At 38.5% G+C, this 11630-nt stretch overlaps 1 protein-coding gene across 12 annotated transcripts in view; it reads right to left on the bottom strand.

Moving 5' to 3' along the window:
- Positions 1 to 6296: 6296 nt before the first annotated feature.
- The window catches only part of CDC14B (cell division cycle 14B), a 48776-nt gene continuing 43442 nt past the window's right edge, over positions 6297 to 11630 (bottom strand). For 3 of the 12 annotated variants that reach the window (XM_087741296.1, XM_087741286.1, XM_087741299.1), the window contains 2 exons: positions 9627 to 9692; positions 6297 to 9386 (listed from right to left, as the gene is read on the bottom strand). In XM_087741296.1, coding sequence (XP_087597422.1) covers positions 9347 to 9386; positions 9627 to 9692 — 106 coding nt within the window. In that variant the 3' untranslated portion in view covers positions 6297 to 9346. The other 9 variants (XM_087741289.1, XM_087741292.1, XM_087741298.1 and 6 more) reach the window with 5 other exon arrangements.

Genomic DNA, 11630 nt, shown 5'->3' with positions numbered 1-11630 from the left:
AAGGAGACACTTAATTTTAGCAGGAGCTACAACTACAAACTAAAATGTTTCATGCCTTACCAAGAAGTTTGCGTGACATTGGGGATGAGGCGGGATGTCCTTTCCTTGCAGCTTTAGCATACTTCCTCACTTGAGCCAGATACCCTAAGTTGTTCCCTGTCAAAGTGGACACGCAGAGCCATTGTCGGGGATCTGAGAGAAACAAGGAAATGGTGCCAGAAGTGATGAGGAAAAGAAGTGAGAGGACAACCACACGGGACACTTTGGAAGTAGCTGTCAGCCTCAAAGGAGTCTTCAAATGCCTGCTCAACTTGAACTCATTCTTTCAATTTACTGGGGAAGCAGATGAATATAAACTTTTATTTTTTTTTTCCTGTTCTCTGCCTCACTTTGTTTTGTATCACTTCTAAGCAGTCTCCTGTGAGAGCAAATAGTGGATGAGACTTGAAGAAAAAAACTGTTTTGCTTTGGAGTAAGCTTTAAGAGTATTCAGAAATTTAAAGTAACTCATATCTCAGTGGTAAGGCTTTACAGGAGTAGGATATAATCATCCTGGAAAGACTAATGACTCTTTTCTATATGCTCCAAACATGGTCTGCAAAGTAGTGCTGCCCAAAGGACTTTTCTTACATTGTTAAATTACTTACATGACAATTTGCTATAACATAAGATTTTGGATTCCACAAGGAGCTCATTTTAGTGGCATAGAGAGACTCTGACAACCTGTAGTAGAAAGGATGTGCAAAAGCAAATGAAGTGCTGATGTTAGAGGAACCCATGCTGCTGCTTTTTGAGTAACTGAGCTGGATGAAATAACATAAATGACTCTTCACCTTGTAGGAGCAAGCTACTACTTGAAGTCACCGCTGCTGCTCTTTTAATACGTGTTTGGGTGTTTCTGCCAAAAATGGCAACTTCATGATTGTGGAACAGAAGTGATTTTGTCTATGGGGCTCTTGGAATTTTTTTGGTTGTTCTTCCCTTCCTGTTCCCCTTATCCCATTGGACAGGAAAGAATGTGTCTGAAATTTTATTTGTTTTGGCTTGCAGGTGTGAATGTATGCATAGGTGTGGAGAGCTTCTTCCCAAGGCTCACCTCTATTTTCCGACGCGTTTTGAAGGTGGAGCCTCTTCTTTTACTAACACCTTTTTTTGCTAAGGAAAGCAGTGAAATACTTAAAAGCAACTTTTCCCTTTTCTACTAAAAATTTGAAACCTTGTTTTGCTACTGGGCTGAATCTGGTGTAATGCAGTTGGTTCAGTTCTGACTGTTCTCTGGGAAGGCTGAAAGGATTGGGTTTTTTTTGTTTGTTTGTTTGTTTTGGTTTTTTTCAGTCTGGTTCCTGCTGCTGCAAAGTCCCTGTTTATTCCTCTAACTTTGATCTATTTTTCAAAACCAAATGACAAATAGGTTCTTTGGGGAGTGCTTTAAAGGACTTGTCAAAGTGTATCTGTATAATCAGCATTTGGTCAGCAGATCGTTTAAAAACTCCTCGTTTAAAAAAATAAGTGGGCTGGTTTTAAGACTGTTTAATAAAAAACAAACAAACAAACAAACCCCCAAAAAACCCACAACCCACCCAACCCAAAACTTTGTGAGAATGAGGTTTAGTGTAGTTGGTTATTGCTCATTAAACCAAAAGTGTCAAGAGCAGCAAGGTGTGACAATTTTCTTTTTCAGTCTGTCAGACTTGAATATGGCTTAAGAGTTTCTCTAGTTGATAGTATCTAACTATAGAGAAGAAATTATTAATTGTAAGTGGTGACAGTGATCTGATGCCTTTGCCTAGCTGTGAAAAGAGAACTTACTAAAGCTCAGTCATCTGTCATATTTAAGGAACCAGAATAGCTGTATCTGTTAAGCACGTGTCTGCTGCTAACAGTCACTCCTGGTTTAGCTTTACTCCTTCATGTAAAGCAAATGGTAGCAGGTGTAAATATATACACAAACACTGGTAAAACATGGCATGCATCTTAGGAAGAGATTGTGTTGCAGATCTTAGTTGTGTTACTCTACTACAAGGTACTCTGCTGTTAGGATTACTGTAGTGAGTGGCCTAGGAAAAACTACTGCATTTCAGCTTTTAGATTAATGTAAATCACAGTAAGTTTGCAAAGAAGGGAATTCACCTTTCTCCACAACTGTCATTTATATATGATAGTGTTGATACTGTGTGGTCCACTTGAATCATATGTAGTACCGTGGTATAGGTTTGGCAAGAGTATATTACTATGAAAGTGCCTTTAAAGGAAGGAGGAGAGGAATGTCTGTGCTTAACATCAGAATACTAAAGAATAACTAAAAAGACTCGGAAGTAAAAAGCCTTGGTAAAAAACTTTAGTTGATAAAAAGGAGTATTAGGCGATTGAGCCCATGGGCTCAGAGCTTTCGGCTCTGGTTACGCTTGTTAATGTGAAGACAGGGCTGGGGGTATGCGCAGCCTCTGGGCCCAAAACCAAAATCTGTAGCCCTAGTACACCTATGTCATTAAGATTATTCTTACGTAATGTTCAAGCCATTTTTTTTTCCCTTCCAGAGCTGTCGCAGGCACATGTGCACATCCACACACATCCACACAAATATTTGTATATATACACACACATATATATATGCAGTGTTGAAAGTAATGTAATACTGACTCATTGTCACTGGATCAACAATTGAATGTGAAACATGGTTATCTTTGCAGAAAAAGTATATTTCAGTCACTGAATAACAGGCATGGAATTAGAGCTTTTCTTTTTCAGTAACGTGTGCTGGGCAAGTACTGAACAGTTTGTGCTTGGAGGGAGAAAACCTTCAGTCATTGGAAGAAGGAATAACTGTTAACACTTTGGCTCTATTACTTCGAATTTAATGTGAAATACATTAGATCTTCAGCGGGGTTTTATTTGTCTGCACACAAATGCCTTTTTGAAGATGTGATGCAACAAATGTTGGAGATAGCTAGTTGCGACCTCAGAGCAGCTTTAGATACTGCATCACATCTAATGGCAGCATTATGTTTGAGGCAAACTAGCACTTAACGTATGGAATAAAGTTTTTGCTCTCTCTGTTTGGGTAGCCAGTGTGATGTGAATATCCATATTTGGTGTTCTGTTGTCTCTACAATGTTTCACAGCTAGTTAACAGGACTCAATAAGCTGCTGTCTGCTTTTAGCAATGTCTAGATTTACACAGTAGTTAACTATTTGAATGAAAGATACTGAGTTTTGCATAATGTAATTGAATTAGCAGGATAGCTTTGCCAAAAGGTAAAAATAGCAGCAGCAAGGTACAGATTTATTCTCTTCTGGCAAGATCAAAAATAAGTTGACATACTATAATCCAGGAATTCTGTGCTTGTTAGTGGTTTGGTTATATTTGTTGCTTATGGATTGAATGCTGTTTTCAGAGGTTTTCCTGGCTCTAGCAACAGCTCTGGGCCTTGGAAGCTATTGTGGGAAAAGTAAAACCTAGTAACCTTTTCAGTGAAGCTTCCACTGAAGTGAAAAGACCACCATAGGCTGGAAAAAGTCTGGCCAGTGGGAGGAAAGGAAGGAGCCCTTCAAATAAGGGGGAAGAAAACCCAACAAACCAACATTAAATAATAGTTCACTTAAAAATAGAGACGATGTTGGTGTGGAAGAGATGGACAAAAAGCACCTAAAGCATGATACCGGCACAGATGGCACCTGTTGCGAGTACTGAGTAGAGATTCAGTCCTAGGAGCATGACATTTTGGGAAGAAGCGTGAAAGATGAATCTGGTAATGGCAGAACTCAAACTTGGGGAGAAACTGTGTTTGAAGGAGGGGTAATGAGGAGGCTGAGCCCTTCCACTGAGCAGAAGAGCAAGGAACCGCCTTGCCGTCTGAAGAGAATGGCATCAAAGCACAGATGGAGGTAAAGCAAGCTCACAATGGTGAGAATTGGTCTGCTTCAGCATTTGCATAGTGTCTGTCTTCCTGCTATCAGCACCACTCACTTTGGATTTCCATCCATTAATAATAGCTGCTGCTGAGGGTAATCTGTCTGCTCCCTCTGTCCTGTCAGGGCAGGAGGAGTTTGGGATTTACAACTGCATCCTGTTTGTGGCGTAATGGGTGTGCAGCAACTGCTGTAGATGGAGGAGCTGGGAGTTGGAGGTGCTGGTGACACACAAGCGTTTTGTGTCCGCTGCTGCGCAGCAGGGCTGCTGCATGCTGGGCTGAGGGATGAAAAACAGTGGCTGCTGCTTGGGCTGTTTGGTTTTGCCACAGGTTCTTTAGCAGCCTTGTGGACTCGGACAGAGTGTGATAGGGAGGATGCGGACCAGGAGTGGAGCTGTTTGAGAGACAGACTTTCTAGATGCTCTCCCCCAGTCCCCCTTGTCACAGTCCAACACTGGGACCAGGTTCTTGGAGCTGACCCATGGATGGAAGGTGTCATGCTTAATACCAAATTTACTTTAAGATGGTTGATGTCACTTTTATATCACTGAAGTGATATAAAGTATACTGAAAACACAACACAGTCTAAGTTACGCTTTGCAAAATGTAGCAATTGTGATACACAGTTCTATCACAATACCAGTGCAATTCCCATTACTGGTCCCTATGGTATCCTCACCATCACCACGCAGGGTGTCCCCAGTCCCCGGGAAGGAATAGGAGGGTTGATGCCAGCTCAAGCCTGTGGCACTCTGTGTATTTGCTCTCCCATGCTGGTCTGGCCAGCTCAGGGAGACACTCACTCTCTCTAAAGTACTCTGGGAGAAACATTTACACCACCAGTTGATCCACTCAACTGTTGATAGCCGTTTATCTGAAAGCAAGGCCACCCTCTGGTCCCCTTGGTGTTGAGATAAAGTCATCTTTGCAACAGCCGTGGTCCATCACACCCTGCGTCATTCCCTGATCTTCACAAGCGCATCACCCTTGCCCATCTCTCAGCCTTATTCCGTTTTAGGGGCTTACTGGTCAGTCACACCCATGTGAAACCAACCTCAAAACCACAAATGCAACAGAAAGCAAACATCTCTTCCTCAACAAACTCTCAGTGAGTTCGGCTTAAAGCATACAGTTTCTCTTTAACACCAGCCTTGAATATATCTGAACAGTACATCCATTTTGCTACAGCGTATTTTTATCTACTATGTAGGCTATGGAGAAAGTGTAATGCAAAGAAGGCTAAATAGAGCCAAATCAAAGTTATTCAGAAATACTGTAAACAGGTTATTCTTACAGTGCACTAACTTGTCAATGGATTTGACCTGGGCCACTGTTCAGTTCTCTGTAGGATGTTTTAGTCCTCTGCCCTCCCCCGCCCAGTGCCAGTACTCCTTCAATCACTAATGATACGATAGGGCTTAACTGTGTTTTCCTCTGGACAGCACATGTATAAACCGATGTTTTCGCAGGCAAAACCCATTATTCACTCTTCAGAAGGCAACTAGTTTGTGTGGAAAAGGTAGTTTAAACATTCATGTAAGTTTAGAAAGGATCACCTTACAACAGATGAACACAGACTTTCCAACCATAAAACCGTATATTTGGAGCAAGTGAAAGTTTACTTGCTTGTCAAACAGGCTCTGCTTGGGGTGTGCAAATTCTGCATTTTCTAATATAGGTAAGATAAGGGTGATTAGAAGTATTTGAGTTGGTCAACAATTTTTGCTGTGGTGTTTGGGTGTTTTTTTTTTTAAAGACTAAACCGGACCACCATCAACTCTCATGCAAAAAGAAGTGTCCCTGTAAATTTAGTTTTTACTTTTGAGAAACCTTCAATTTCATGGTAAGTATCAAAGTATGTAGTATGTAACAGGCATTTTAACATGCCTGTTTCCAAAAATGAGTACTATATGATCACAGAGGAAGGAAACAAATTAACTAGAACCCCATCCGTGTTTTTTACTGGGTAACAGTATCCCAACAACTCAAATACTATTGTTTTCCAAAGTGAATGAGTCCCCTGAAATGTAGAGCCAGAAGTTCTCTATTTTTGACATTAGAGAATTATATGTTTTAATGATTTGTGCTTTAATTAAAAGTTTTCAGGCAGCTGAGATTCTTGCATTATTTTTCAGAGTACATACGATATGATATGATGGTTTTGTGCTGAATTTTTTTAGAATGCTGGAAATAAAAGTGAAAAAACAAACTTCTGATTATTATTTTTAATTTTACACAATTCATGTTTACAATTCTCACTTCAATATTTTGTATAAAATCAAATACAATATGCAGTATTTTCAAATGAGACACAAATGCATATTGAACTACTTAATATTACAAGATAATATGAAGCTTTATCTTAAAAATACCTTCAGCAAAATAAACTCCCATTCTGTCAATCCAAGTTAAAAAAATATGATTAGAAATATACAATTTAAAAATAATCAGGATGAACAGTACTGATTAGTCAAGAAATTTTAGATCTTGATAGTCTGTACACGAGTTTACGCCAGACAAACAGTCTGCAAACCATTAATATAAAAACTGCAGTGCAACAAACGGGTGAACATCACATTTTTTCTTTTTTTTTCCCCATTTTAATGCATGAGTCTCTACAAATCTCATTTTTTTTTAAATCAGCAGCACTTCCTCTCTTGTCATACTGGGGCAAAAAGACAAGGTCTGGGTTAACAGCTGAGTTAAGTTATTGATGCTGTAATGGAAGCTAGCAGTTGGGCCCAAGATATTACAGCTTTTGAATATGTTGCATACTTTTGAATAAGAGATCAAGGGAGAATCCATCTGTCGTGTTTGAAAGGGGAAAGAATTTCTAAGGAAAAACTCCTAACTGGCGACAGCAGAAATAACTTAACTTCAGCTGCTCTGTGGTACAACGGTGATGCAGCTGCCACCACACATTCCATTTTGGCACATAACAGTTCAAAGATTTAGAAACCAAGGACTCCCTCACCCATGCCCACTCTTCATTCTTGTACTTAAGACAGCTTTGGTATGGTGTAATAAAAATGCTAGACAAAGTACTAAAAATTCAGAACAAACTAAGCAATACAATTAGATGGGACACAATGAGGTAATGAGTTAATTTTCCATATAAGGCTGTTTGGAGAGTTCATATGTAAAATCCCTTTGACATTTATGTGTTTCTCACTAAAATACTGGGTGGTGGAAGGGGTATCCTGAAACACACTCATGCCAAACATGCAGTTTTGGTTTAGCTAGAGTTGCTATTGTGTGTGTTTGTGCACTTGTTTTATGCAAATTTACTTCTGATGAACCTGAAAGTGCTAATGGCTCTGCTGGTTACTTTAAAAAAGGCAAATTCCAATTTGGAATTTGGAAGGGGTGTGAAATAGACTGATTATTTTTAGGTTAAAAAAAAAGATGCTAAAAGAGGAAACTCAACTGAGAGAAGGGCAAAGCGAAACACAATAAATATTACTAAATCTTTCTTGTTTTGACTCTCACCCTCTCATGTCACCATCCCTTCTGCCTTCCAAGATAAGAATTTTCTTCAAAAATAAACACAGATTCATATTTGCACAATATACCTACTGTTGTGGTTACCTGTACTTCAGCTTTCGGGCAAGTGGCTTACTTAAAAAAAGAGAGAGACAAGAAATTTTAATCGCTCTTATGAGGGTGAATTCTGTCCCTCTCTTTTAGGTGCTTTTCACCTAGAAGAACATGGTGGTGAGGGTGAAGATTAAGAGGAAAACAAAAAATATTTGGGGTCTGAGCCTCAGTGGTCCTTTATTTCGCACCATACAAGCCTCTTCTGTTTTCTTTATATTCATATTTGCGAATTTTGACTATCCAAACTCACGGATGCTACCTGTAAGCTTACTTACACTTCACATCCTGCTTCCCCTCCAACTCATGATGCTCTTGCCAGAAAATGTTTTCAAGCCAATGTGTGGTTATTCATATTGGTATTCAAAAATCACCAGCCTAACAGAAAGCTTAATTTTAGTTTAAAGGGATGTAGATTGAAACTAGTCACCGAACCTGCCCATTTACATTCATAAAAAGAAAATTCTCCGCCTTGCAGAGGTAATCCATATCTTTAAAAACTTCAGTTATTCCATTGCTAACATTTCACATCTCTCCCTTTCTTCTACTTTCTACTGTAAGAGTCACTAAATGAACAGATAACTGTATCATATTTAAGGCTATGTGGTAACAGCCCTCATCTGAGGGATATGCAGCGGTAAACTTCAGTTGGCAGACAAGGGTATATCACTGCAAAGCCAGCTTTGAGATTTCATAATGTGAGAAGTGGTAGGGAAAAAACGCTGCCAGTGTCTGAAGACAGTCTTGTAGTGGATGAAAACTTCAGTCTCGGACAGATTCCTCTAAAAATTACACTGCTTTTTAACAGAGGTTAAGCTGTAGTTTTTAAAGTGTTAATTAGATGTTAAAAACTGTACCTGCCCCTGAGTTCCACTACCAATCTCAGCTGTACAGCAAGCTTGTTTTCCCTTTTTTGTGTGCTGCACTCATTAAGTGTCTCAAAGCTAAAAAACAGTGACATCCACATGTTCTCAAGTGTACCAATAAAACCGGGGAAAAATTCTTACCTTTTAGATATGGTAATCTAAAGTTTCACCTAAAAGACTTGAAGATAGGAAAATAAACAGTAATGACATTTCAATATGACAGCACTGCTTTAAATGGTAAGCTGTTTTTCCTCCCCCTTAAAATCATACCAGATTTAAAGCAATTACAACTAGTTAAAAGAGCCATTGGTTGTGAACAACTAAAAATCTATTACTATTAAAAACAAGTTAATTGCTTATAGTTAGTTTTTTCAAAATAAACAAACCACACAACCTTTGAAAATAAAGCACTCTTTGGTGGACAATAGTTACTTTGTGTACGCAATACTGCGGCTTCATAAAAAACTTCATACAAAATAAGAAAGAATAGCCATTTAACACAGGAGAGTACCAATACTATAAGAAAAAAGCTTTTGTCGTTGATTTGCAGTCTCAAGTGGAGACTTGAGCCCAGTCTGAATGGACAACACAGATTTATACATTTAAAAGCTCCCACCATCTTTTAAGTTCTGGTGGTCAGCAGCTAAGTGATTGCCATCACAATTTATACACATGCATCATACATACCAGCAAGCCCTCTTTATAATAGAGAGCTTAAGTATTTACACCTGAGTCTAAATGTACACAGATTTTGTTGGGGTTTTTTTGAGGAAGTGTTAGCCCATTAGTTAGGAAAGTCTCTACCAAGCATGTTGACAGTTCATTTTATTCTATAAGTACTGAAGAGATTAATCTGTTTCACTTTTGCTGAAAAATGGAGCCAAAGTAATCTTCCTTGAATTGCAGCAAGTCCCCTATAGTTACATCCCCTTCATTCCTGAATATCCTTTTCAACACTGGTTCCTTATTTGAAATTTAACGCAATACTGTTCTAGTCCTTGAGACGGCTTGGCTGCTGAAATAAAACATATTTGAGGAACAAAGTTAAATAGGTACTCAATATGTACTTAAGCAAACATTTCTGGCAAGGTAAAATGAGCAAACAATACTTCAAAGAAAGAAACAGAAGATAAAAGTCACTGCATTTAAGAACACAGCAATATTGGTTGTAAAGAAAGCATGGACTGGTCTGATCACAGACAATATGAAGGAAGGTTCTGTTCCATACAGAAAAGCAACACAGGATTCAAAGTACCATAATTTCATTAAGCGCATTTGCTGTAAAGCATTCCTTTTCTTTCTCTCCCACTGAGGTATCATACTGTAGGAAAAGTACAAAGAATAGTAAAGAAACATTAATTTTTTTTAGATTACATATAGACAAGCTCTGAAATGCTGCAGGTAGTTTTCAGTGTTTGAACAAGGTGCAGAAGGCTTGTTTACAATTCCCAGCAAAGCAAAAGCATATGAGATTTTTAAAGCATATTCCTGTCTGTTAGTTTTTGTGATATACCTCTCTGGTTAAAAGAAGTAAAGGAATCTATACAATATAGTTTTCATACATTTTCCCCCATACTCCCAATTATTTTTTTGTAATAACTTGACCTGCATTCCCTTAAGCACCTCTACCTACCAAAATTCCTTTACCACTCAAGATTTCATTTCTAATCAACTACTTACTATAGACTTGATCCTAATTCTGTTATGTGTGGTAACACGGAAAAGACTGTTTCATTTATGTCTTAATATGATTCAGCTGGTTTGGATCTGATGTATGCACCTTGTTAAAATACAAACATGAACTTCTCAGTAATTGGCAAATTACTGAGAAACAAGGGAGAAACAAGGGCATCCACAGAAAAAGACTCTGGATAAAACTCTAGTAATACGATTTGTTGCAGTTCCACAACAGTGTTATTTCAATCACAAGATATAATGTGTTATGTCCACCAGTACTGGTCTTTCGTAGAAGGCAGCTGACATCTAGGGATGTTCCGCAAAGGAAATGCAGTGAATGTTATGAATAGGATTGGAATTCCCTAAATTCTCTTTGCAAAGGCAGAATAGTGCTTTAGCTGTAAATGGCTGTTTTGGCTGAAAAATCATTCTGGGAGCATTCTATGATAGTGTCTCCAACAGTCTGAAGGATGAAATGGCAAATGAACTACCCAGCTCTGCAGATTATAGTGCATTAGGATGGGCTGCAAATGTGATTCATCTGCAGTAAGAGTTGACTAAAATGACCTACAGTATCAACAAATGAGATGAATGTAAAAATACTGCAAGATGTTTCCACTAGAACATATCAGAAAAGAAAATCAAAGAATAAGGGTACACAGTAATGTCAGAAGTTCAGAGAAGGCAACAAGGTCTTGACAAAGACAGATGTTGGTTAGGGCATGATCTCAATTTTGTAATAGTAATTCTCCTCTACCTTGCAATCCACTTGATCTGGAACGCGTCCGACAATCTGAGCACTATGAGGTAATGCAAACTGCACAGACTTCAAGAAATTAAAATAAACTTAAAAGAGATGAAAAAACAAAGGGATGCTTAAAAAAAAAAATGAGTGACATTTTGCCAAATGCTACAGGAAAAATAAAAGGACACCTACAAGATTAACAACAAGGTACTGCATTCTAAGTCCACGACATTGTACAGTCATACCAAAATACCCTTGAAGGGACCAGCACCCAATTAGCCCTGACAGATGACAAGATAATTAAGAACTCCAGAACTGTCATATAACTATTTAGGACAAATTGGATTATTGGATCCAAGCATAAAATAACTGGAACTCTGACCTCAAAAGTTAGAAGAAAGAAACAGTACATGGAATAAAATATTTGGGGTCGAAGTTTTAGAAAACCCATTAAAATATGAAGTAGTTTATGAAGTTTGAGATCAACCTGATCCTTGGTCCTCAGAGTCATAAATCTGGCAATACACCTAATGGATTTCTTTCAAAATAACTGAAATCTTCTACGAACTCTATTTTAGGGATGTTGTTTCCAATAAGGGCAGGTATTCTCATCTCACACAACACAAAGGTCAACTCGGAGGGGTGTTTTCCAGGAACTGAAAATCTCTGTTCAGTTACACATGTGCATGTATACAACTACCAAGAGTTGCAAGGCGCTTAAAACTGGGAGAGGCATGAAGAATAAAAACAGCAGGCAGAATCCCATCAATCTGTTTGGACCAAAACTGACAAGGTGAAAACGACACAAAATGGAGGAAAAAACCCAACCGATCAAAC

This window comes from Nipponia nippon, unplaced genomic scaffold, assembly GCF_047370975.1.
Source record: "Nipponia nippon isolate SJK-2023a ecotype South Korea unplaced genomic scaffold, ASM4737097v1 scaffold_8, whole genome shotgun sequence".
Classification (NCBI taxonomy): domain Eukaryota; kingdom Metazoa; phylum Chordata; class Aves; order Pelecaniformes; family Threskiornithidae; genus Nipponia; species Nipponia nippon.
Note: the sequence above shows the minus strand (reverse complement) of the source record. Positions and strands in the feature narration are given on the sequence as shown.